At 48.2% G+C, this 23,821-nt stretch overlaps 1 protein-coding gene across 1 annotated transcript in view; it reads left to right on the top strand.

The window, feature by feature from the left end:
• ARID4A (AT-rich interaction domain 4A) overlaps window positions 1–23,821 on the top strand; it is a 120,660-nt gene that overhangs the window by 43,832 nt on the left and 53,007 nt on the right. The window contains exons 10-11 of the mRNA XM_060263165.1: window positions 3,514–3,590; window positions 9,299–9,465. Coding sequence (XP_060119148.1) covers window positions 3,514–3,590; window positions 9,299–9,465 — 244 coding nt within the window. The remainder of the gene's footprint in view (window positions 1–3,513; window positions 3,591–9,298; window positions 9,466–23,821) is intronic.

Consider the following 23,821-nt stretch of genomic DNA (forward strand, 5'->3'; position numbering starts at 1 on the left):
CCCATATCTTCTCCCCCAACAACAGACACCCTGTGAGGTGGGTGGGGCTGGGAGGGCTCTCACAGCAGCTGCCCTTTCTAGAACAACTCCGACGAGAGCTATGGCTGACCCAAGGCCATTCCAGCAGCTGCAAGTGTAGGAGTGGGGAATCAAACCCAGTTCTCCCAGATAAGAGTCCACACACTTAACCACTACACCAAACTGGCTGAATTAACCAATTCAGTTCTGCACGCCAGCAAAAATTTTGCGAGATTGGTGTTAAAACAAGTTGCCGTTTAGTTTATGCAAGGTAGTTCTCGAACATTAGAGAAGCCATCGTTTTGATTTCCAGTAACACCTGCACATGAAACCCCAAATAACCTCAGGAAAAGAGTGGCTTCAATCTGAAGAACGGACCTTGCCATATGCCTCTTCTTGCTGGAGCTCCCTGCTCCATTTGTTTATTTGTTCATTCGATTTAGATCCCGCCCTCCCCGCCAAAGCAGGCTCAGGGTGGCTTACATGTTCATGTATATCGGGTGGGGAATAGTGGCTCTCCAGGTGTTTCTCGCCTACAACTCCCATCAGCCCCAGCCAGCATGGCCAATGACTGGGGCTGATGGGAGTTGTAGGCAAAAAAAAACACCTGGAGAGCCACTGTTCCCCACCCTGATGTATATACATGAAATATAAAAATACATAATAAATACAACGAAGAGGCCAGAGCCTTGTGGGACCTTGCCCAGTTCTGCAAGGCTATATTCTTCCGGCTCGCCTTCAGCGGATTCTGACATGCCGATACAGTAGCAGGAAGAACATCCATCGTCCAACTAACCCGAAAGGCTATCCTGACATTAGCACGACCTATAGTTTCAAAGCGTTTTAGATGGTTTTAATTAACGGCTGATCTGAACCTGTTGAAATGTGATTGTTAGCTATATTGTTGTTGTGATTTTATAGGTTGCGAGCCTGCCCTGGCGGGGAGGCCGGGATATAAATCTAATAATAAATAAAATCAATAAAAACATTAATAAGTATCAAAATATCGCAAGTGCTGTGTTGATCTTTAGGTGTTAGTCCGTTTGATAAGACGGATAGCTGCCTGTTCTGTTTTATATCAAGCTTTTCTGCTCTGCTGTTTACTTATTCTACTATTCCTGTTTTACTGTGTGGAAACGCTCTGAGGGTTTGGCAGAGACCCCTGGAATGGCACTGGAAATGTTGCGGGAGATTGCCTTGGGAAACAGCAATCTTCCTTGTAAGCAGAGGATTCCCTTTCGGTTGGGAGCCTCGACGCTTTGACTTGCGACTGCTTGAATGAATGAATGCACTAAGTTTGGTTGACTTACACCGTCTTGAGTTGTTTAAAGCCCGCATCCCTAATATGCAGCCCTGCAGTCTATTCATTGGGGAGTGTAAGTGTCTTTGCATATGTGAACTATGCAGGAATGTGGTTCATATTTCATATCTGGCAGAAATACTAGATTCGGCTTGTATTGGAATATGTATTATATATATGTTAAAATCGTGACTTTTGCACTGAGATAATATAGAAATATGCTTGTAATCTTTCAGGGTTTTCCAAGCGCAGATTGGTTCACTGTGCTGTGCTTGTTATGACCGATCAGCCCTTGCAAAGCATTTGCGGTTTCCCCTCTTTGCAGGCTCGGAAGTCTGGCTGAGAGCCAACGACTTGTCCAAATGCAATCCGCTGAGCAAGGATTTGCAGTGCCCCTAGCTTTTGCACTTACACTTTTGCACAAAAACAGCTAAAAACAGTGACATCAGAGAGCCAGTTTGGTGTAGCAGTTAAGTGCACGGACTCTTATCTGGGAGGACCGGGTTTGAAGAAGATGATGATGAAGATATTGGATTTATGTCCCGCCCTCCACTCCGAAGAGTCTCAGAGCGGCTCACAATCTCCTTTACCTCCCTCCCCCGCAACAGACACCCTGTGAGGTGGGTGGGGCTGGAGAGGGCTCTCACAGCAGCTGCCCTTTCAAGGACAACCTCTGCCAGAGCAATGGCTAACCCAAGGCCATTCCAGCAGGTGCAAGTGGAGGAGTGGGGAATCAAACCTGGTTCTCCCAGATAAGAGTCCACACACTTAGCCACTACACCAAACTGGCTTTCTGATGTCACTGTTTGATTCCCCACTCCTCCACTTGCAGCTGCTGGAGTGGCCATGGGTCAGCCATAGCTCTCATAGGAGTTGTCCTTGAAAAGGCAGCTGCTGTAAGAGCTCTCTCAGCCCTATCTACCTCACAGGGTGTTCGTTATGGGGGGGGGGGGAGGGAAGGTAAAGGAGATTGTGACTGCTCTGAGATTCAGGTTATAGGTCGGGATATAAATCCAATATCATCATCATCTGAAATCCAGTTGCGTTTGCGCCGTTGGTGCCACGGCTTCTGCCATTTTGCTAGTAGTTTAAAATGATGCTTAAATACTTACGTTTCGAGTATTACAGCTGTGCAAGATGAAGGCGCTTGCAGGTAGTGGCCTTTCCCCTTCCCTTTCTCTTTCCTCAGAAGTTTTCTACAGTCCCTCAAAAGGGCTCCTATGGACTTGGGGGTGGGGCTGCAGTGGGAATGGGCAAAATTTCCTCCCCCTCAGTCTCATGCCCAGTGGTGGGCCTGGTGGAGAAACTGCAATGGCACAAGAATTTGGGTGTGAGAACTTGATAGAAGGGCCCCCTCCTCACTTCTGCCTTTTGTACTCTCGTGACCTTGGGCGATGCTGTGGAAAGGTGGGAGTGGGGAAACATCCTTCATGGCAAAGACCTGCTTACACACCAGTGGGATCTGCTTACACAATTTGCACTGTAATTTGGATTGTGGGGGACTCTCAAATATGTAAGGTTTTTAACTTAATTTAAACCAGAGCCAGTTAGGTGTAGTGGTTAAGTGTGCGGACTCTTATCTGGGAGAACCGGGTTTGATTCCCCACTCCTCCACTAGCACCTGCTAGCATGGCCTTGGGTCAGCCATAGCTCTGGCAGAGGTTGTCCTTGAAAGGGCAGCTGCTGTGAGAGCCCTCTCCAGCCCCATCCACCTCACAGGGTGTCTGTTGTGGGGGGGGGGGGAAGGTAAAGGAGATTGTGAGCTGCTCTGAGACTCTTCGGAGTGGAGGGCAGGATATAAATCCAATATCTTCATCTACCTCACAGGGTATCAGTTGTGTGTGTGTGGGGGAAAGTAAAGGAGATTGTGAGCTGCTCTGAGACTCTCCGGAGTGGAGGGCGGGATATAAATCCAATATCTTCATCTACTTCACAGGGTGTCTGATGTGGGGGAGGAAGGTAAAGGAGATTGTGAGCCACTGAGACTCTTCGGAGTGGAGGGCGGGATATAAATCCAATATCTTCTTAAACATTGAAATAGTTGGGTGGGGGAATTCAGAATGGGATTTTTCACTGGCAAGAAGCATTTGTCACCAGCAAAGCAAACGTTTTTGTAACGGAGGACTCTGAAGAAAGGTTTTTAGCATACTAAAAAGCTTTCCAAGTTATAACTTATCAAAACATTTCTCTTTCAGCTATTCGGTAGCGAGAAAGGACATTGAGGAATTAGACATCCCAAACATTACAAAATCTGAGCTGTCTTCTAGAAAAGGTAAACTTCAGCAATTACCTTTTAGATGACTAAGGAACAGATGAGTTGTTCAGTATGGCAGCCTGTTGTTGTCTTAATGAAAGACATAATACATGATAATAGACGTGACATTACAGTAGTTATCACCTGTATAGTAACAGGATTGGCAGTTCAGCCCTAAGAATTAGGATAATTAATTTCTAGGAGACTTGCTCCAAACAGCTGTGGTTAGGATTACAGCTGTAACAGTTTGAGCCCAAGTGGTATTCATCTCATTTGTTTTCGCCCAAGTTTTTAATTGGTTCTCCTGTGGTCCTGCTCCCTGGCTGGATAGCTTCACCTCCATCAGACCAGCTATGTGCTTGCAGACGGAGAGAACGTGTTCCAGAGATCAGGCATAGACGCAGTGCAGGCGAAAGAGTGCCCCTCTCCTCCTGATAGTCCTTTCCCCCCCTTTGCTGATTGTCTGCTGGAATTTGCCTCTGAGCCACTTTTTCCTTTGCCGGATTCAAGATCCAGGTTGTGCATGCAACAGAAAGCAGGCATGTGAAACATTTTTTGGGGAGGGGGGGAGGGGCTTGCAACAGAAGAACTGCATATGGAAAAGATTAAGCACCCTTAAGAACGTAAGAAGAGAGATCTCTGCTGAATCAGACCAGCGGCCCATCTAGTCCAGCAATCCTATCTTACACAGTGGCCAGTCAGTTCCTTTGGAGGGCCAATAATAAGCATAGAGGCTGAGGCCTTCCTAAGAATGTCAGAAGAGCCCTGCTGGATCAAACCAGTGGCCCATCTAGTCCAGCAATCCTGTCTTACACAGTGGCCAGACAGCTCCTCTGGAGGGCCAACAACAGGGCAGAGAGGCCAAGGCCTTTGTAAGAACACCAGGAGAGCCCTGCTGAATCAGACCAGTGGCCCATCTAGTCCAGCAATCCTGTCTTACACAGTGGCCAGACAGCTCCTCTGGGCAGCAAACAACAGAGCACAGAGGCTGATGCCTTCCGCTGATTTTGCCTCCTGGCTCTGAAATTCAAAGGTTGAGTGCCCCTGAACGTGTAGGTTCGTTTTAGTCATTGTGGGTAGTAGCCACTGAAGGACCTTCACAAATTTGTCTGATCTCCTTTTAAAGCCAACTTTGCTTGTGGCCACCATAACATCCACTACAGTTGCCAGTTCTGAGTTGGGAAATTCCTGGAGGCTTGGGGATGGAGTGTAGGGAAGGGGTAGGGTTGGGGATGGACCTCGTATCCACCTTCCCAAGCATTTTCTCCAGAAGAACTGCTCTGGAGGTCAGATGTATTTCCAGAAGAACTCCTGTCAATACCTAGAGGTTGGCAACCCAAACTTCTGTCCCCTTTTTCTATTTCTGTAGTCGAAATCTCCCTCTCAGAATTGTTTTTCCAGTGAACAAGTGCATTTCAGAGATCTGTTTACATGTGCATCATAATTAGGCCTTGCTTGTTCTAGGGAAGTGCCTGTCTTGACATAACGCTTGTGAGTAGGGTGCAAAGACTTGTAAAAGTAGGGGTACCAGTAAAACAAAGGTGTCCATGTACAGGGCACAGGTGACCATCATGCAACTCAGGCGCTGTAAGTAGCAAGTGTTGTGGCATACTGAGACATGCAGGAGGTCCCAGATTCAATCTCTGGCATCTTCTGTTAAAGGACCAGGCAGGAGGTGATGTGAAAGACCTCAGCCTGAGACCCCGGAGAACCACTGCCAGTCTGAGTAGGCAATACTGATTCAGTATAAGCTGGGCTTTTTTGTAGCTGGAACTCCTTTGCATATTAGGCCACACACCCCGATGCGGTCAATCCTCCAAGAGCTTACAGGGCCTGCTGTAAGCTCCAGGAGGATTGGCTGCGTCAGGGGTATGTGGCCTAATATGCAAAGGAGATCCTGCTAGAATTCCTTACAGGGCTCTTCGTAGAGGGCCTACTGGAAGCTCCAGGAGGATTGGCTACATCAGGGGTATGTGGCCTAATATGCAAAGGAGGTCCTGCTAGAATTCCTTACAGGGCTCTCAGTACAGGGTCTACTGGAAGCTCCAGGAGGATTGGCTACATCAGGGGTGTGTGGCCTAATAGGCAAAGGAGGTCCTGCTAGAATTCCTTACAGGGCTCTCAGTACAGGACCTACTGGAAGCTCCAGGAGGATTGGCTACATCAGGGGGTGTGGCCTAATATGCAAAGGAGGTCCTGCTAGAATTCCTTACAGGGCTCTAAGTACAGGGCCTGCTGTAAGCTCCAGGAGGATTGGCAGCATCAGGGGTATGTGGCCTAATATGCAAAGGAGCTCCTGCCACAAAAGAGGCCCTGAGTATAAGGTAGCTTCATGTGTTTACTCCTGCCCACCCCTGTTATCTGCTCCCTACCTCAGTAGACTAGAAGCAGGACCACAAAGCACAGGTAGCTTTGGTTGCATTCTGCACTTCCAAAATACCTTTCTTTCACGCAGAGAGGGGCATCTTGGAACGGGCAGAAAAGAAGTCACAGCAACACAGTCTTCCTTGGAGTTTTTGTTCATTCACTTGACAAGCTTTAGGCAGTTGCCTGGTCGTCATGCAGATTCGCGTGCTCAAGTTTTTCAGTGTCAACAGTATTATATGTTTAAGATAAAGAATGTTTATGAAGGGATGTTGGTCTAAGTTGACTTGCGGCTGTGTTAAGTCCTTCTGGAGTAATGCTGGCCATTAGTGATTAATCCATTTGGAATGCTCTTGCTTGCGGTGCATTTAGAAATCATGGTTGCCAAACTTGGCAAGTACAAACTTCTCTGAGTATCTCTTGAATTACAGATATTCTGGATTGCTGATATGCATCTAAGCTTCTCCTTATGCAGACCTCTTAAAGTGTAACAAAAATAAAAAAGCAGCATAGAGTTGGAAGCAATGTTCCCTCTAAGCTGCAGAGTCTTGTGAGCAAAAATTCTACTTTGTGAACTACTGGTATTAAAACTGTGAGCTACTGGCATTAAAGTTGTGAGCTCCTGTATAAATGAGTGTGCTCTGGGACCATTTTTCCTGAGCTAGGACAAAAATGTGTGAGCTGGAGGCTAAAAATCTGTGAGCTAGCTCACACTAACTCAGCTTAGAGGGGACACTGGTTGGAAGGGACCTCCAGGGACATCTAGTCCAACCCCTTGTATAATGCAGGAAATTCACAAAGACCTCCCCCCCCCCCCCACACACATCCCCAGTGACCCCTGTTCCAGGCCCAGAAGATGGCGAGAACCTCCAGGATCCCTATTTTCTCAAAGATTTCAGGTTTTCACGGCTGGTAACATCATTAGGGTTTGTAGAATCTTTCGGGATCAAGTGCCGTGTTCTACTGGAGAAAGTTTTCCTTCCAGACGTTTCGTTCTCAGCTGCGGAGAACATCCTCAGTGGCGTTGCAGCCGGAGCAGGCGCTCTGACCTTCTCGGCTGCTGTGCATTGAGTGGGGCCAGGGCTGTTTTCTGTTAATACATTAATATATTAATTTTCTGGCCTCACTGGTGGACCTCCTAATGGCACCTGAGTTTTGGCCTCTGTGACACAGAGTGTTGGACTTGATGGGTCATTGGCCTGACTTCTTTTGTGTTCTTATGGGTATTCAGGGTCAGAGTCTCTTTGTTCCAGCGACAACTGAAGATCGCTTCACCTGTCCGTTCCAAGTGGGGCAAAAATCCCATATTGCTGTTCCAAACTTTTTTTTAGTGAATGGAGAATGTTAGAACATCTGTTTGCAAGTTGGATGGTCTCAAGAACCACCTGTTAAAAGCAGTTTGCGTAGAAATTTTTGCCTGAAACCTTGGAGAACAGGCAATACAAACTCAACAGTAATAACCCTAATAGACCAAACTAGCCTGATCTTGTCCGAACTCAGATGCTGGGGCACCATCTAGGAAGACCGGGGCTGCTACGCAGAGGAAGGCAACGACAACCCGCCTTTGCTCCTCTCTTTCCGAATGTTCGCTTTAATTTCCCCACCTCTTGAGCAGAGCAGTTCACATCCTGAGCAGAGTGGTCAAGCTGCGGTCCAAGCTTTGCTCCCCAACTGGAGAGCCAGTTTGGTGTAGTGGTGAAGTGTGCGGACTCTTATCTGGGAGAGCCGGGTTTGATTCCCCACTTCTCCGCTTGCACCTGCTATAATGGCCTTGGGTCAGCCATCATTCTCAGAGTTGTCCTTGAAAGGGCAGCTGCTGTGAGAGCCCTCTCCAGCCCCACCCACCTCACAGGGTGACTGTTGTGGGGGAGGAAGGGAAAGGAGATTGTAGGCTGCTCTGAGACTCTGTCCTTGAAAGGGCAGCTGCTCTGAGAGCCCTCTCCAGCCCCACCCACTTCACAGGGTGTCTGTTGTGGGGGAGGAAAAGAGATTGTAGGCTGCTCTGAGACTCTGCCCTTGAAAGGGCAGCTGCTGTGAGAGCCCTCTCCAGCCCCACCCACCTCACAGGGTGACTGTTGTGGGGGAGGAAGGGAAAGGAGATTGTGAGCCGCTTTGAGACTCTTCGGAGTGGAAGGCGGGATATAAAGCCAATATCTTCTTCATCTTCTTCTTGCTCACGACCTGAGTTTCCTCCCAGTGGAAGCTGGGTTCAAGTAGCCGACTCATGATTGACTCAGCCTTCCATCCTTCCGAGGTCGGTAAAAGGTGTACCCAGCCTGCTGGGGGAAAAGTGCACATGACTGGGGAAGGCAAGGGCAAACCACCCCGTCAAAAGTCCTCCGTGAAAACATTGAGAAAGCAACGTCACCCCAGAGTCGGTAACAACTGGTGCTTGCGCAAGGGTCTACCTCTACCTTTTTAATCTTAAAATGAGCAACGGGCACTGCAAGATCCCAGGTGGCTCCATATTGCTGCTGAGTGAGGCTTCCTGCGTTAATGAGCGGCCGCTCACAGCTTAGAAGGAACGCTGCTTTCGCCTTGAAAATCCCGTGAGATGGAATGTAATGGAGCGCCATGCACTGGTTGTGGCTCAACAGCATATTTTAGCTTTTTAAAAACTCTGTTTCATATAATTTGGAGAGCATTCTTCTACGTTGTTCCAAGTAGTATTCCCATCTGGGATCCTGGAGGCATTCCCAAAAAGCAAACACAGGATTTTTTTTGCTATGCTTTTATCCATGCTGCATCCAATTTCAGGCTGTCTGTGACCACGAGAAACGGAGCCAGTTATTGTATGTATTCGTTTGTATCTAACATACAATAAATGTAAGGATTCCTCTTTAGTGTGGTTAAAACCCGAGGCTTTCCACCATTTTCTGGACAGCTCTGCAGTTTTCACTTGAAACTTGGCAGTTTTCACTTGAAATGTAGAATGGCTGAGCGAGAGACTAGGAAAGGAAAGGTCCCCTGTGCAAGCACCAGTCGTTTCCGACTCAGGGGTGACGTTGCTTTCACAACATTTTCACTGCAGCCTTTTTTTACGGGGTGGTTTGCCATTGCCTTCCCCAGTCATCTACACTTTCCCCCCCAGCAAGCTGGGGACTCATTTGACCGACCTCGGAAGGATGGAAGGCTGAGTCAACCTGGAGCCGGCTACCTGAAAACCCAGCTTCCGCCGGGGATCGAACTCCGGTTGTGAGCAGAGCTTAGGACTGCAGCTTTACCACTCTGCGTCACAGGGCTCTTTGTTAGTCTTAGAAAGATTAAGAAAGTCTTAGACTAAGCTAGCCCTGATTGGTCAAGATGGAGTTTTGGTTCTTAGTACCTTAAGTCAGTAAGCATTGGGCCGTTTTCCTCCGAAGGGTTGCAGGAAGCAAGCTTCTTCGTCAGCCTGAGAGCCATACCTGCAAGCTGGAAGATGGACATGCGCGAAATCTTGGAATCATCCAGCAGCGACGAAGACGAGGGAGGCGAGGCAGGGAGCGACGAAGAGAAAGACAAAGCGGAGCATAAAGAGGAAGAGGTAGCGGTAAGCGAGCTGCTTTTTGCTGTTTGAAGGAGCATATAAATTAACGAGCATGTGATGCGTGCTCAGACCTGGTCACACACCACACTTGCAAAATTCGATTGCCAGCTCCGGGTTGGGAAATCCTTGAACGGTTGGGGGTGGAGCCTGGGGGAGGGTGGGGGCTGAGGGGGGAGACCTCAACTGAGTATAGTGCCGCAGAGCCCTGCCTCTGAAGCAGCCACTTCCTCCGTGGGAACTGGTTTCTGTAATCTAGAGAGTCAGTTGTGATTTCAGGGGTCTTCGGGCCCCACCTGGAGTTGGCAGCCCCATGTCAAAAATCATTTTCAGGGATTCTTACTACTTGGAACCTATGGATACTGACTTGCAAATAAGCCTGATGTGTGGGGCTTGCTTCCAGGTAAATTGGTATGGGGTGGCAGTTTTATTTTATTGGAAGCTGCTGAATTAAAAACTACCATCCAGCGCGTGGGTAATGGCACTGTCTGCGGGCTGAAGGAGGGAAAACTCTTGCTCACGATGCCCCTGGTTTCTTGAAGACAGTGGCTCCCTTTGGTTTCCGTGGTGGGTTGCAGGAGCCATCCTTTAACACAGGGGTGGCCAACGGTAGCTCTCCAGATGTTTTTTTTTGCCTACAGCTCCCATCAGCTCCAGCCATTGGTCATGCTGGCTGGGGCTGATGGGAGTTGTAGGCAAAACATCTGGAGAGCTACCGTTGGCCACCCCTGCGACGGTGACGTTCAGGCCTCCTTTTGGGCAGGAGTTCGCAGGAAATAACCAAAACGCATAAAGCAGACAGATGGAAATCTTCCTCATGCCATTGTGGCCACATAGGAGAAAATAATTTTAAAAGTACGATGGGAGTACGGTTTTGTTATGACAGTTACAATTCAAGAAGCATTTGGAGGTCGATGCTGAGCTGATACGATTTAGTCCACCTTCGGGTGATGTCGGGGGTGTGTGGCAGATGCAAATGAGTTGCGCTAATGAGCTCTGGCACCTCGTTTTCTACTAAACGACCCCTTCATCTGTGCTTCTCCATCAATACCGCCCACTAACCTTTTAGCTCAGGGGTGGCCAACGGTAGCTCTCCAGATGGTTTTTTTTTTGCCTACAACTCCCATCAGCCCCAGCCTGCATGGCCAATGACTGGAGCTGATGGGAGTTGTAGGCAAAAAACATCTGGAAAGCTACCGTTGGCCCACCCCTGTTTTAGCGGGTCGGGGGAGTTTCTTCTTCTCTCTCTCATGAACAGAACAGCAACTGCCAGTGCTTGGTGACCATACAAACAACAGCGAGGTTAGTGGGAGGAGTCAAGAAAGATTCTAGACCATTTCCTGGTCTCTCCCCAGCTCTCCCTGCTGCTGGATCAGGTCACGGCTAGCGTCTCCCTCTGCACACTGGCTACCCCAGTGTCCCAGAGAAGGCTGTAAGTGGGCCATGAAGGCGATAAAACAAAGCAGTAGACAAGTTTCACCTTTAAGACCAACTAAGTTTTAAAGGTGCCGCTTGTCTACTGCTTCGTTCTGTTGCTTCCGAGCAACACGGCTGCCCACTTGGATCTATCTTCATGAAGATGATAACTCTGTCTCCCTGTTGCCACCCAGTGGATGGTATTCGGTGACACGATACCTCTGCAAGTGATTGATTAAACCCTGATTAACAAGCGTTGTATGCAAGGAGAATGATTTCCCTGCTTCGCGTGAGCCTTTGGTTGGATAGACTTTGCTGCAGGTGACGTTGTGACGCTTTTAAATAAATGTTCGCCTTGATGCACTGAAGCCCGTTTGATCCTACGGGGGCTTGGGGCGGGGGAGTTGATTAAGAACAAAGTTGGTGGCTGCTTTGCTCGGCTCCTGGGTCCCAAATGTGTTTTTTTTGCTGATGCCCTCTGTTGTATTATTGAGCATACCTCTCAAACGGAACCAGAGAGAGGTCCATCTGGAAATGTAAAAAAATATGCAACAATGGCAGCTCCGCCACAGCGAGGAATTGTGGTAATGTGAGATCCAGAACATGAATGCACTGTGTTTTTCAAATGCAACAACTGTATGTGCAGAATCCCGAGGTGATAGCTGCATGTTTTGAAGGTCTGTATGCTTGCAGTGGCTTTCGAGTTGATTCCTTTTAATCTAGGGATAGCATTGATGGAGTTAGTTGCTGCACAAGCGCACAGCTGTACTTCGTAAAGACACCATAACTAATATACAGAGTAAATTCACACCAGCTCAAGATACTTGCACAATCAGATTGTTATGCAATCATACGAAAAATTGAAGGGAAAATTTTCCTCCTGCTAGTTGTTCAAGAGGGAAGCATGTATTCCTTAAGCTAACTTTGTTTTCCATCAACGTTGCATAGCTATATTTGCATAATTGCCTGTTCAGCCTTCCACTTGAAGTTATGTTATGAAGTTATGAAGCGAGACAGTTCTGTGTTTCTACAAGAATCAAGGAACCAAACTCCAGAGTATACTGGAATACACCAAACCAGTGTTGAATTGTCTCGTTCTTGACAGAAAAAGAAGGGTATATATTTCAAATACATACAAACTCTCGTGTCCTTAATGCCCCACCCGCTCCTGCTTCCAAGAAATCCGGGATCTTTCGCACCAAAAACAAGCTTCTTTTGGACATTTCAGTATCAGAAGTTGCTTTAAAAGAAAACTTTCCATGCTGACTTTTGAAAAGAAGATGATGATATTGGATTTATATCCCATCCTCCGCTCCGAAGAGTCTCAGAGCGGCTCACAATCTCCTTTACCTTCCTCCCCCACAACAGACACCCTGTGAGGTGGGTGGGGCTGAGAGGGCTCTCCCAGCAGCTGCCCTTTCAAGGACAGTCTCAGAGCGGCCTACAATCTCCTTTATCTCCCTCCCCCACAACAGGCACCCTGTGAGGTGGGTGGGGCTGAGAGGGCTCTCCCAGCAGCTGCCCTTTCAAGGACAGTGTCTCAGAGTGGCCCACAATCTCCTTTCCCTTCCTCCCCCACAACAGACACCCTGTGAGGTGGGTGGTGCTGGAGAGGGCTCTCACAGCAGCTGCCCTTTCAAGGACAACCTCTGCCAGAGCTATGGCTGACCCAAGACCATGCTAGCAGGTGCAAGTGGAGTAGTGGGGGAATCAAACCCGGTTCTCCCAAATAAGAGTCCGCACACTTAACAACTACACCAAACTGGCTCTCCAAACTGAGGAAGATGCCTATATCTTTTTTTGCCACTTTTTTGTGCTGTTTTACAGGTTTTTTTAATCATAGGTTTAAAAAAATCCATGGAAAAAAATGAATTGGGCTATTACATAGGACACTTCCTCACCTTTCTCCTGTGGTGGACAAAAAGCAAATTGAGGTGCCTGGTAATGGTCACTCCCACATTGTTTAGCAATCTGTTGAGTGATTAGGGAGATAAGGATATAGACAAGCTGGAACGGGTCCAGATAAGGATGATGAAGATGGTGAGGGGTCTGGAGACCAAGTCCTATGAAGAAAGGTTGAAGGAGCTGGGGATGTTTAACCTGGAGAGGAGGCGGCTGAGAGGTGATATGATCACCATCTTCAAGTACTTGAAGGGCTGTCTTAGAGAAGATGGTGTGGAATTGTTTTCTGTGGCCCCAGAAGATAGGACCAGAACCAATGGGTTGGAATTAAATCAGAAGAGTTTCCGGCTCAACATTAGGAAGAACTTTCTGACCATTAGAGTGGTTCCTCGGTGGAACAGGCTCCCTCGGGAGGTGGTGGGCTCTCTTTCTTTGGCAGAGGGTGGAGGGCTCTCCTTCTTTAAACAGAGGGTGGATGGCCATCTGACAGCAATGAAGATCCTGTGGATTTAGGAGGAGGTATTTGTGAGTTTCCTGTACTGTGCAGGGGTTGGACTAGATGACCCTGGAGGTCCCTTCCAGCTCTGTGATTCTATTATTCTAAGGGAAGGGCGATGCCAGAATGGGAAAGAAGTATAGGAAGTTTAAGCTTTAAGCTGCTTTATTTTCTGTGTACTCTTAATGTGTCAGGTCATTTAGCGTCTTGAGCCTTCAAAAAAACAGAAAAGCAGTGATATGCTGCTTGCATGTTTTGCCCAAACTTTGATGCTGGGTAGAGGAGTGTTAAACATCAGTTTCTTGCAATAATAACGCAGTATCGACTTGGCAATTCAGTTCTTGTATGAGTTATGACAAGTTTAAAATGAGAGGCTTTGTCTACTATGAGATCCCTTTTTAACTTGCCTTCAAGGTAGTGTACAGACTTCCCGAAAAATGTACAATGCTCTTAATTTGTAGGGTTTTCTCTCTCTCAAATATCAGTCATACATAATACAAGAGATTAAGTTCAAAATTAATGGGCAGATTAAAAAGAACAAGTCTCCAGGTCTGTAGAGAACCAATTTGGTGTAGTGGTTAAGTGTATGGACTCGTATCTGGGAGAACCGGGTTTGATTCCCCACTCCTTCATACAGCTGCTGGAATGGGCCTTGGGTTAGTCATAGCTCTTGCAGAAGTGTCCTTGAAAGGGCAGCTGCCGTGAAAACCTTCTCAGCCCCACCCACCTCACAGGGTGTCTGTTGTGGGGGGAGAAGATAAAAGAAGATTGTAAGCCGCTCTGAGTCTCTGATTCAGAGAGAAGGGCGGGATATAAATCTGCAGTCTTCTTCTTCCTTCTTCCAAAAAAACTGGCCAGAAAACTAGGTACCATCAGGAGATCTACCAGTGAGGCCAGGACACTAAAACCCCTCCCACTGTTGCCCCTCCCAAGCACCAAAAGTACAAAGCATCACTTGCCCCAGACAGACACTGGTTAATAGCCACTGATGGACCTCTGCTCCATATATTTATCCAGTCCCATCTTGAAGCTCTCCATATGTTTATCCAGTCCCATCTTGAAGCTCTCTATGCATGCAGCCATCTATGCTTGTAGCTCTTGATGCCGTCTATGCGTGTAACTATCTAACATGCAGTTATGTCGCTCCTTTTCTTATGAAGCAGCATTCTCAATTGAAGCTCTCCTTCACCGACCAAGAAGTGTCCACCGTGAGGTGGATCTTTGGTAACCATCATTCAGCATAGTTTGCTCCTTGTTTTAATGAGCTCAGTGCCTTAGAACAACTAACGGGGGTCAAGGGAATGAGCCGTGAGCCAGAAGTCTGCAGTTCGAATAGCGCCTAATCATGAACTCGCAAGGCAGCTTCAGATCTTAATCTGTGATATGGGGGAGGACGTCGTGGCTTTAGGGAACTGTTTATATGCAGATGGCAGTGTTCCCTCTAAGCCGCAGAGTCTCGTGAACAAAGCGTCCACTTTGTGAGCTGCTGCATAAATGATTGTGCTTGAGTGTCATCCTTCCTGAGCGAAGACAAAAATCTGTGAGCTGGCTCACACTAACTCAGCTTAGAGGGAACACTGGTGGAGGGGTACGTCCTGTGTTCTGAATTGCTTGTATCATTAGAAGAAGACACTGGATTTATATTCCGCCCTCCACTCAGAGACTCAGAGTGGCTTACAATCTCCTATATCTTCTCCCCCCACAACAGACACCCTGTGAGGTGGGTGGGGCTGAGAGGGCTCTCACAGCAGCTGCCCTTTCAAGGACAACCTCTGCCAGGGCTATGGCTGACCCGAGGCCATTCCAGCAGCTGCAAGTGGAGGAGTGGGGAATCAAACCCGGTTCTCCCAGATAAGAGTCCGCACACTTAACCACTACACCAAACTGGCTCTCCAGTGAACAGTCTTGATAGGCGGTCTCAAGGTACGAGCACTGAAAAAAATAGAGGTTTGCATTTTTTTTCTATCACATTGAAGTACTTTTTTTTACAGGAACTTTTTTTCTTATTTTAAACGAACAGAAGTGAGAATTTGAAGGCACTGTGTTCGGCTACTGCTTATGGTCCCCGTTTTCCAGCTCTTGGATTCCCAATGGGACTTTCTCTGGGCTTGCCATTCTTGGCAGGGAGATGGTTTAGAAATGGGTTTGCCAGGTTGGTGGAAATTCCTGGAGATTTGGGGGTGGAGCCTGCAGAGGGCAGGGTCCGGGGAGAAGAGCGACCTCAGTGAGATATAACACCAAAGAGTCCGCCCTCCAGAGCAGCCCTTTGCTCCGAGAGAAGTGATCTGTTACCTGATGATCAGCTGCGATTCCAGGCGGTCTCTAGGCCCCACCCAGGGGTTGGCCGGCCAGCCTAGTCAGAAGGCTTCCTTCTGTAAAACGCTTGTGTCAGTACCGTAAAAAGTTGGCAAACCTATTCCCTTGCCTAGTTTTGGGTTGTGGAGGCAGCTTGTTTAGTCTTAGGGCCAGCTTAGAAGGCAAGCTGAGGCCCCATGAGAAACCCCATTATTTTTCGGGGGGACTCTTACTTCTGTAAAGAGCCTCGTGGCGCAGAGTGGTAAAGCTGCAGTACTGCAGTCGGAGCCCTCTGCTCACGTCCTGAGTTCGATCCCAGCGGAAGCTGGTTCAGGTAGCCGGCTCAAGGTTGACTCAGCCTTCCGTCCTTCCGAGGTCGGTCAAAGGAGTGCCCAGCTTGCTGGGGGGGAAAGTGTAGAGGACTGGGGAAGGCGATGGCAAACCACTCCGTAAAAAGTCTGCCGTCGAAAACAACTGGTGCTTGCACAGGGGACTACCTTTACTTCTGTATTCTCTGCTCCTGAGGCCTAAAAGCAGGCTGAGGGAAACATCTTGTCGCGTTCCTCTCTATTTGCTTCTCCTCCTTTGCGTAACAGTCAAATGTTTTCTTTGTTTTAACACAGGCCGATCCCTTTGGGGGTGTGTCAGTGGCAGAGAGAAGTTCTCCGCGTACTTAAACTCTCTGGACGGAATTTCTTTGCAGCTGGGGAAACTGCTGGGGGTTGGCCGATTCTTAAATACAACCCCCCCCCTTCAATTAGAGAAATCTAAGTGCAAGCTGATGAGCTGTTCCCCCCACCCCCCGAAAGGAGAATTCAGCTGTAGAACGTTGATCCTGTTTGCAGAAAGCAAAGCTGTTTGTCCTTCGTCCGCCTCTCCAGATTCCTGCAGCTCCGCGTGTGGATTGTTGTGTAGCTTTGTGTATTTTGACTGGCTTTAAATCTCGGGCCTGCTTTTTTTTTTAAAGAGAGAACAGGTTGGGCTTTTCCCCCTTTTGTTTTGCGCCACGGCCGCATGGAACGACGAGCCTTTTTTTGAGAGAGAGAGAGAGCCCAAAGAAGCGGCTCGGGCCGCCTCGAAGTACAATGTTGTTTCCCTTTCACTTCCCCCTCGCCGTCTGTGGTCTCGGAAGGCCGCAAAACAGAATGGCTGTTCATGCTTAGAGGCTGCCTAGGGGGTTGCCATGGCGATGCACTGTTGGCGCTCAGTGAGCATGCTCGGCAAAGAGAAGGAAGATTTAGGGAAGGCTTTGGCAGGGTGCCCGGGGAGGCTTGCCAGATGCTTTGAAATGGGCTGTCTCTTTCTTTTCCCTTTCATGTAATGTCTGGTTTATTTATTTATTTGCTTTATAACAAAAAAAAAAAAGGGGGAGACAAGCAAGAGCCCCAGGGATGAGAATGTAAGCAATGCTGCAGGAACGGTGCGTTCGGTGCAGCCGGAGGAAGGGAAGGAAACATCTGCAAGTTAGGCTGAAGTACAACGAGGAGGAAGCACGGTGAGCAGGCTTGTAGGTAGACGGAGAAGGGCAATATACCACCGCGGCTGGCTTGAGGGAGAGGACACAGCACGTAGGTAAGGGACATGCGGGGTCTGTAGCGCTCGTGGCCGGGGAGACCACAGGGAGGGGTGCTGAGGGGCTCAGATCGGTATAAGTTTCCGACCTTTTCCAGCGATTCCGCGGTGCATGCGGTCTCACCCCCCCTTCCTTTCCTTGCAAAAAAAGAAAGGGGGGGAAACTATTTTTAGTCCTTGCCGTTCCACAAAATAGTGACTCTTTTTAAACAAAATGGAGTCACTTTTCCATGCAAGCATGCTAATACTGAGGGAAATGTAGAAGCCCGATCATTTGTGGAATGTGAAATCTCTCCTCTTCCCCTCCCCCTCCCTTGTGTTGTTATATAGTGCACAGCGAATAGGCCACATTTTGCAGGGTGTGAACTGTTGCAGGCTGCACTGGCTGCCTTTTTATTTCTTCTCTTCCCCCTTCAGTATCTGTGACTATCGCAGGTAAGCGACTATCAAGGACAGCCCCTTTTCGACTCGGGATCGTATTTTATGCCTTGCTCCTGGAAAGAGCTTTTCTGTCTTTCAAACAAAAGAGGAAGGAGGAGGAAAAGCTGCTTCTTTTTTTTAAAGAAAGCATTCCTGTGGCCTAAATGGAGTTTTTTCCCCCACCCTTCAGGCCTAATTGGAAGAAAATAAACTGTTGGGGAAGAGCATGGGAAGGAGAGATGGCTGGAAGAGAAATCTGTAGAACCTATTGTTTCATGTGTGGCGGTAGAGATTCTCTCCCTCTCTCCCCCCCCCCAAAGAAAAGGTGGATATTCAGAGATGAAGCGAGTGGGTAGGACGCTGGATCTAGCTTTCCCGCTGTCAGCAGAAAAGCTGTCACGCTGCAACATTAAGTCAAATTAACATTTTAAAATTCTCAGACGTAGGTTAAGTCTCAGTTGCATGTGCTCTCTCTCTTTTTATCTCTCTCTCCCTCCCCCCCCCCCCATTCTCCTCTCTGAGGAAAGTATTTGGGCGTTTTTGTCAGGGGGCTGTGCTCAAGGGGTTCCTGCCGAGGACGTGAAATGCAGACAAAGTCAGCTGATAGGTAAAATAATCTTCCCGTGGCTTCTCTTGTCAGCTTTGTGAAAGGGAAGGAGCATCTTTCACGTGTCGCGACGGAAAAGAACGGGTGGGCAGCGAGTCTTCCTTTTCCGATCGAGCTGGAAAAATTGTCCAAAGCGACCTTTTTTTTTGCGTACGTGCCAAGATCTTTCCATTTTGGTTACCTTGTCGCACGTTTCGGCTGTGCGGTAGCCCCTACAAGAACGCTGAGCTTATTTGCAGATGGTGTCTTTGGACCCGACACTCGAATGTCACTTCATTTGTTTCAGCGGAGCTTGCGTGAGGCTTTCGTGCGTTCTGCCGGAATGTACAGAACTCACGTAGGAGCAGTTCTTACAGCGTCAATCCTGGGATGCACCTTTCCCACAAAAGCACTTTTCAGGGTATTAATTTCTACCTCGTTTTTTTTCTCCTGGGTGAGGTAGTTTAGGCCGATCGGCTTCCAAGCCTTTCTGTGCAGCAGTTTCAGCGCAGGGCTCACCCATTTCTTTTTGGTTGCACCGTACTGCGGTCCTTTCCTTCCCCTCTCAATATAAATGTGATACACAGCGTGAATACGGATTGGAGTCCGATATGGATCAGGTCAACTAAGTCTGCCGTGATCTTAGGTCTCTTGAATTGTCCAACAGCAGAACTGCAACATCGCTTCTGCAGAAACAACTGTGCAAAGTTGGAATCTGGTCCGTTGTCCAAGGAGAGGTGACTTGCAAAAAACTGGCTATGCTCCCCTGGGCATCTGAAATGGTTTTGCAGTCGTCTCTCCAACATGTTCAGCTTGTATGTTCTTCACTAGAACACTAGCACGTCCCTGGGACCATTCGAGTGCTGAGACCTCCTTGCTGCTATCCTGAAGTAGTTTGTGCTAAATCTTAAAACTTTAGTTCTGCAGCCACTGTGGCCGGACCTGCGTGTCCCGCATTGGTCTTGTCAGCCACCAGCGAGCCTGCAGCAGACGTGGACTATTGCACCCTTCTTAAATCTTCGTTCGCGAAGCCAAGCCGAGAGAGTTCTGCGGTCCCCAACCTTTTTGGCAACAGGGACCGGTTTTGTGTAAGAGTTTTTCTACGGACGGACGGGGGGGGTGGGGTGGGAATGATGGTTTCAGGATGATACAGTTGTGGGCTTTCTTTCTATTAGTTCGGTGTAGTGGTTAAGTGCGCGGACTCTTACCTGGGAGAACCGGGTTTGATTCCCCACTCCTCCACTTGCACCTGCTGGAATGGCCTTGGGTCAGCCATAACTCTTGCAAAGTTGTCCTTGAAAGGGCAGCTTCTGGGAGTGCTCTCTCAGCCTCATCCACCCCACAGGGTGTTTGTTGTGGGGGAGGAAGATAAAGGAGATTGTGACTGCTCCAAGATTTGGAGTGGAGGGCGGGGATATAGATCCAATGTTGTCTTCTTCCTCTTCTTCCATTGTAATATATAATGAAATAATTATACAACTCATGGCCCAGTTGCTAACAGACCATGGACCGGTACTGATCCACAGACTGGAGGACCCCTGCTTTAGTTGGTTTTGCGTCCAGGTTTCATCTGCTTTGAAAAGTTTATTAATTTTCCTTATTGTTACTTAGCCTCGATGCATATTACTCCTTTCCTGGAAGTCAGCATCTGATTTGTCAAATCTGAATTCTGGAAGCATAAGCCCAGATCTCCATTCAACTCTGTCAATACTAGCTTCTTCCAATCTTGCCTGCAGCTCTTCAGATAGCAGTTGCTTCATACACTCAGGTCCCCAAAATCTGTGAAGTTTATCCAAACTGGGACTATCTTCATTCTTTGGAGGTTCAAAAAGCTGTGCTTCTCTGGCGGAATCACTGCAGTTCTTGCAGCCCGAGAACAGACATTCCCTCCCTTCCATTGGATGCAATGGTTTGTGGGAGATCTTGGCTAAATAGGCATACAGTCCCTTAAGCAGCAAGGGCTTGGCTTTCCTGGCATGCCACACAAGCCCAGGGGGAAATCTGGTAGAACCCGGAAATAAAATCTTTGGACTGGACTGGAAACATGGCTGGTAGCTTTTACCACTCTTCCTTCTTCATACATCTCTTAACTGGCCTTGAACCATCAGACTCTTTGCTGCATGCAGCTATTGTTGCGTGTTTAAGAACACATGAAAAGGACTGCAAAATGTGCAGGAGTTTCAGCTTGAAACTTCTGTAAAAGCCTTATGTATGTAAAATGAAATCCAGGAGTTCCACCTCTTTGACAGAGAATATTGCAGTCCTCTGTGACTGATAGTAGACAGTCTATAACCGCTGATGTATAATTATTGTATTCATTTGACTCTTTTGTCCTTGTTGGAAGGTAACATGTTTTTTTTGAAGGGGGGGGGGGTGAGCCGCCTACGGTATTTTTTGTTTTTCTTAAGAGTGATTTTGTAGTTCTCAGTGAAGCAATGCAGCAGGATGCTTGTGGCCTTTTGCCTGATTTTGGATGCAAAACCAAGACCGAATTGCAACCTTTCCAGCATGTTCTAACACCTTGATGCTTGCCCAGCTGCTGCTACAAGCGCTTTTGTATAAATCATATGGACTCATAAGTCTTTCTAAATATAGACTTGCTCGCCCTTTAGAGCAATGCAGGAGGGGGGGTGGGGTTGTCAAATTGGTGTGTTTTAAGGTCTAAGCCTATCCGTTTGTGTGTGTGAAGAATAATGGTATTCCGTTTCTTATTTTAAAACCTTTGTTGTCATGCTTAGCACCACAGCAGAAATTTGGGAGCGTTATCCAGTTTCCTGCTGGCCCCTTAGAACTTGGCTGTCAGTTTCAATCCACGTTGGCTATGCATCTGTAGCATTAACTGCTGTTCACAGGCCTGAACAAGTAATGCTGTTCAATTCCACGGAGCAATCCTGTATCAGTTGTTATATTTCCATTTAAAAGCATTAATTTGGCTGCCCTATGCGTTCCTTTGGAATGCGCCTCTCTTTGAAAGCGAAACGACAATATTTTAAATTGCATTTTAAAAATCCTGAAATTGCAGAGGCCCAGGTCTGCAACGGTGAATGGGAGTCGTTTAATTAGGCAGGAGAAACTTAGCCCGGTCCTGCCCACGCTCACAATCGAGAACTTACTTAACATGAATTTAAAAGGTGTAAGGAACAGTTTTGGTTAGCAGGAGCATTTTTTTTCTTTTTCTTTTTGCTTGCACAAACCTCTGCCAGGTACGTGAAATTAAATGCATAGAATTAAAGCAAGCGGAAGTATGGCCTGGATCCTAATTACTGCAAGCCAGACAGTGCTTATGGAAAGGGATTTTCCTTTCCTCCGCACTTCAAGCGTACACAGTCACTCTAGGAAGCAAGAGGACACTCTAGGATCGTGGTCCTCCACCTGTGGATTACAAGTCCCTTTGTTGGGTTACGTGGCCCTGTCTCCCGGGCCACAGATCTCTAAAAAGTTGCCTTTTTATCACGGTCTGCACTCTAGCGGGACCTCCGGATCATGCATATTCATAGACAACAAGCCATGTCTCTGGTTTCTTGTTACCCACATACAGAGCGGAGCAGCAGAATGGTGAGGGGGATGTCATGCTGGAAGCTCTTGGCTTGCTCCTCCTGGCGATCCAGCGGCAGCTTTTCATGTCTTGCTCTCTCCATGTGCTGGCTGCTGGTGGACCTTACCTTGACACTGAGGAAGTTGTCCTTCCAGCGGTTGTGCAGCTGACTACCAGCCGTATACCTGACGCTTGGATGGATCTGGAACGGTTGAAGACCACCACTTGAGGGCAGTGCGGGACACGGCCCAGACCTCTGCCAATGGGGAGGGGGAAAAATTGTGAGAATCAAGAATGCCCGCTTGTGTGAGCGGAAATAACTTTTGCCTGCATCCTGGTGCTGTAGAGTCCAAGCCCTCTGGCTCTGTTTGGTAGACTTGTCATTAACCCGTAGAGATAAAACCATAGAGGTAAGCGAGATCAGCGTGTCTTCCCAGGGCTCCTGGTGGGTGCTGGGGTTTGAAACTGGGTCCTTGTGTCTGTAAAGCATGTCATCGGGAACCAAACCGCAGCCTCATATTCTAGTCCTAGAACAATTACAATTGGGGTTTCAGCGTTAACGTGAAGTTGCAAAGGAAAACCTCCGAACTACCATGAAGAGTCCCTATTCATATAAGACAAACCTTATTCGCTTCTTAAGTGCGATCGTTTATTATAACGCCAATATGAAAATTATAAGAACAGTCCCATGTATGTATCTTCTTCCTCCTCCCAGGGAAATTGAAACGGAATGATGAGCCCTGTTGACTTCACCGTGTCAGAACTAAACTGCTGGAATGCTTCTGTTGTTCCCACGGTTTAAAGGTCCTTAAGCACTAAACAGTCCCGTAGGTGCAGATGACACTCCCTAGTGCGTTAGGTCAGATCACCACACAAATCTGCCTTATCCTGAATCAAACCCTCAGTCCGTCAAGGTCAGTATTGCCTGCTCAGGCTGGCAGCAGCTCTCCAGTGTTGCAGGCCGAGGTCTTTCCCGTCACCTTCTACCAGTTCCTTTCAGCGGGTATGCCAGGGATCGAACCTGGGACCTTTTGCATGCCAAGCAGAGGCTTTTCCACTGAGCCACCTCCCCTCCCTAAAATGAGTACACGAGGGCCCTCTGCTTCTGGTAAGAAGAAGATGACTTCAGATTTATACCCCGCCCTTCTCTCTCTCTCTCTGCCCCATGGCGCAGAGTGGTAAAGCTGCAGTACTGCTCACGACCTGAGTTCGATCCCAGCGGAAGCTGGTTCAGGTAGCCGGCTCCAGGTTGACTCAGCCTTCCATCCTTCCGAGGTCGGTAAAAGGAGCACCCAGCTTGCTGGGGGGAAGTGTAGAGGACTGGGGAAGGCAATGGCAAACCACCCCGTCAAAAGTCTGCCGTGAAAACTTTGTGAAAGCAACTTCACCCCAGAGTCGAAAACAACTGGTGTTTGCACAGGGAACTACCTTTACTTTTTTTTTTTTACTTCTCTTGGAATCAGAGACTCAGAGTGGATTACCATCTCCGATGTCTTCTCCCCCCACAACAGACACCCTGTGAGTTGGGTGGGGCTGAGGGGGCTCTCACAGCAGCTGCCCTTTCAAGGACAGAGTCTCAGAGCGGCCTACAATCTCCTTTCCCTTCCTCCCCCACAACAGACACCCTGTGAGGTGGGTGGGGCTGAAGGGGCTCTCACAGCAGCTGCCCTTTCAAGGACAGAGACTCAGAGCGGCCTACAATCTCCCATATCTTCTCCCCCCACAACAGACACCCTGTGAGGTGGGTGGGGCTGAGGGGGCTCTCACAGCAGCTGCCCTTTCAAGGACAGAGACTCAGAGCGGCCTACAATCTCCCATATCTTCTCCCCCCACAACAGACACCCTGTGAGGTGGGTGGGGCTGGAGAGGGCTCTCACAGCAGCTGCCCTTTCAAGGACAACCTCTGCCAGAGCTATGGCTGACCCAAGGCCATTCCAGTAGTTGCACGTGGAAGAGTGGGGAATCAAACCCGGTTCTCCCAGATAAGAGTCCGCACACTTAACCACTACACCAAACGTCTTAGTGAACTATTCTTATAATAGATTCAGGCGTGTAGCCACGCTGGTCTGAAGCAGCAGAACAAACTTCTAGTCTGGTGGCCCCTTTTATGTGTTAAACACCTTTGTTGTGGTGTATGCAA

This window comes from Heteronotia binoei, chromosome 21 (genome assembly GCF_032191835.1).
Source record: "Heteronotia binoei isolate CCM8104 ecotype False Entrance Well chromosome 21, APGP_CSIRO_Hbin_v1, whole genome shotgun sequence".
Classification (NCBI taxonomy): domain Eukaryota; kingdom Metazoa; phylum Chordata; class Lepidosauria; order Squamata; family Gekkonidae; genus Heteronotia; species Heteronotia binoei.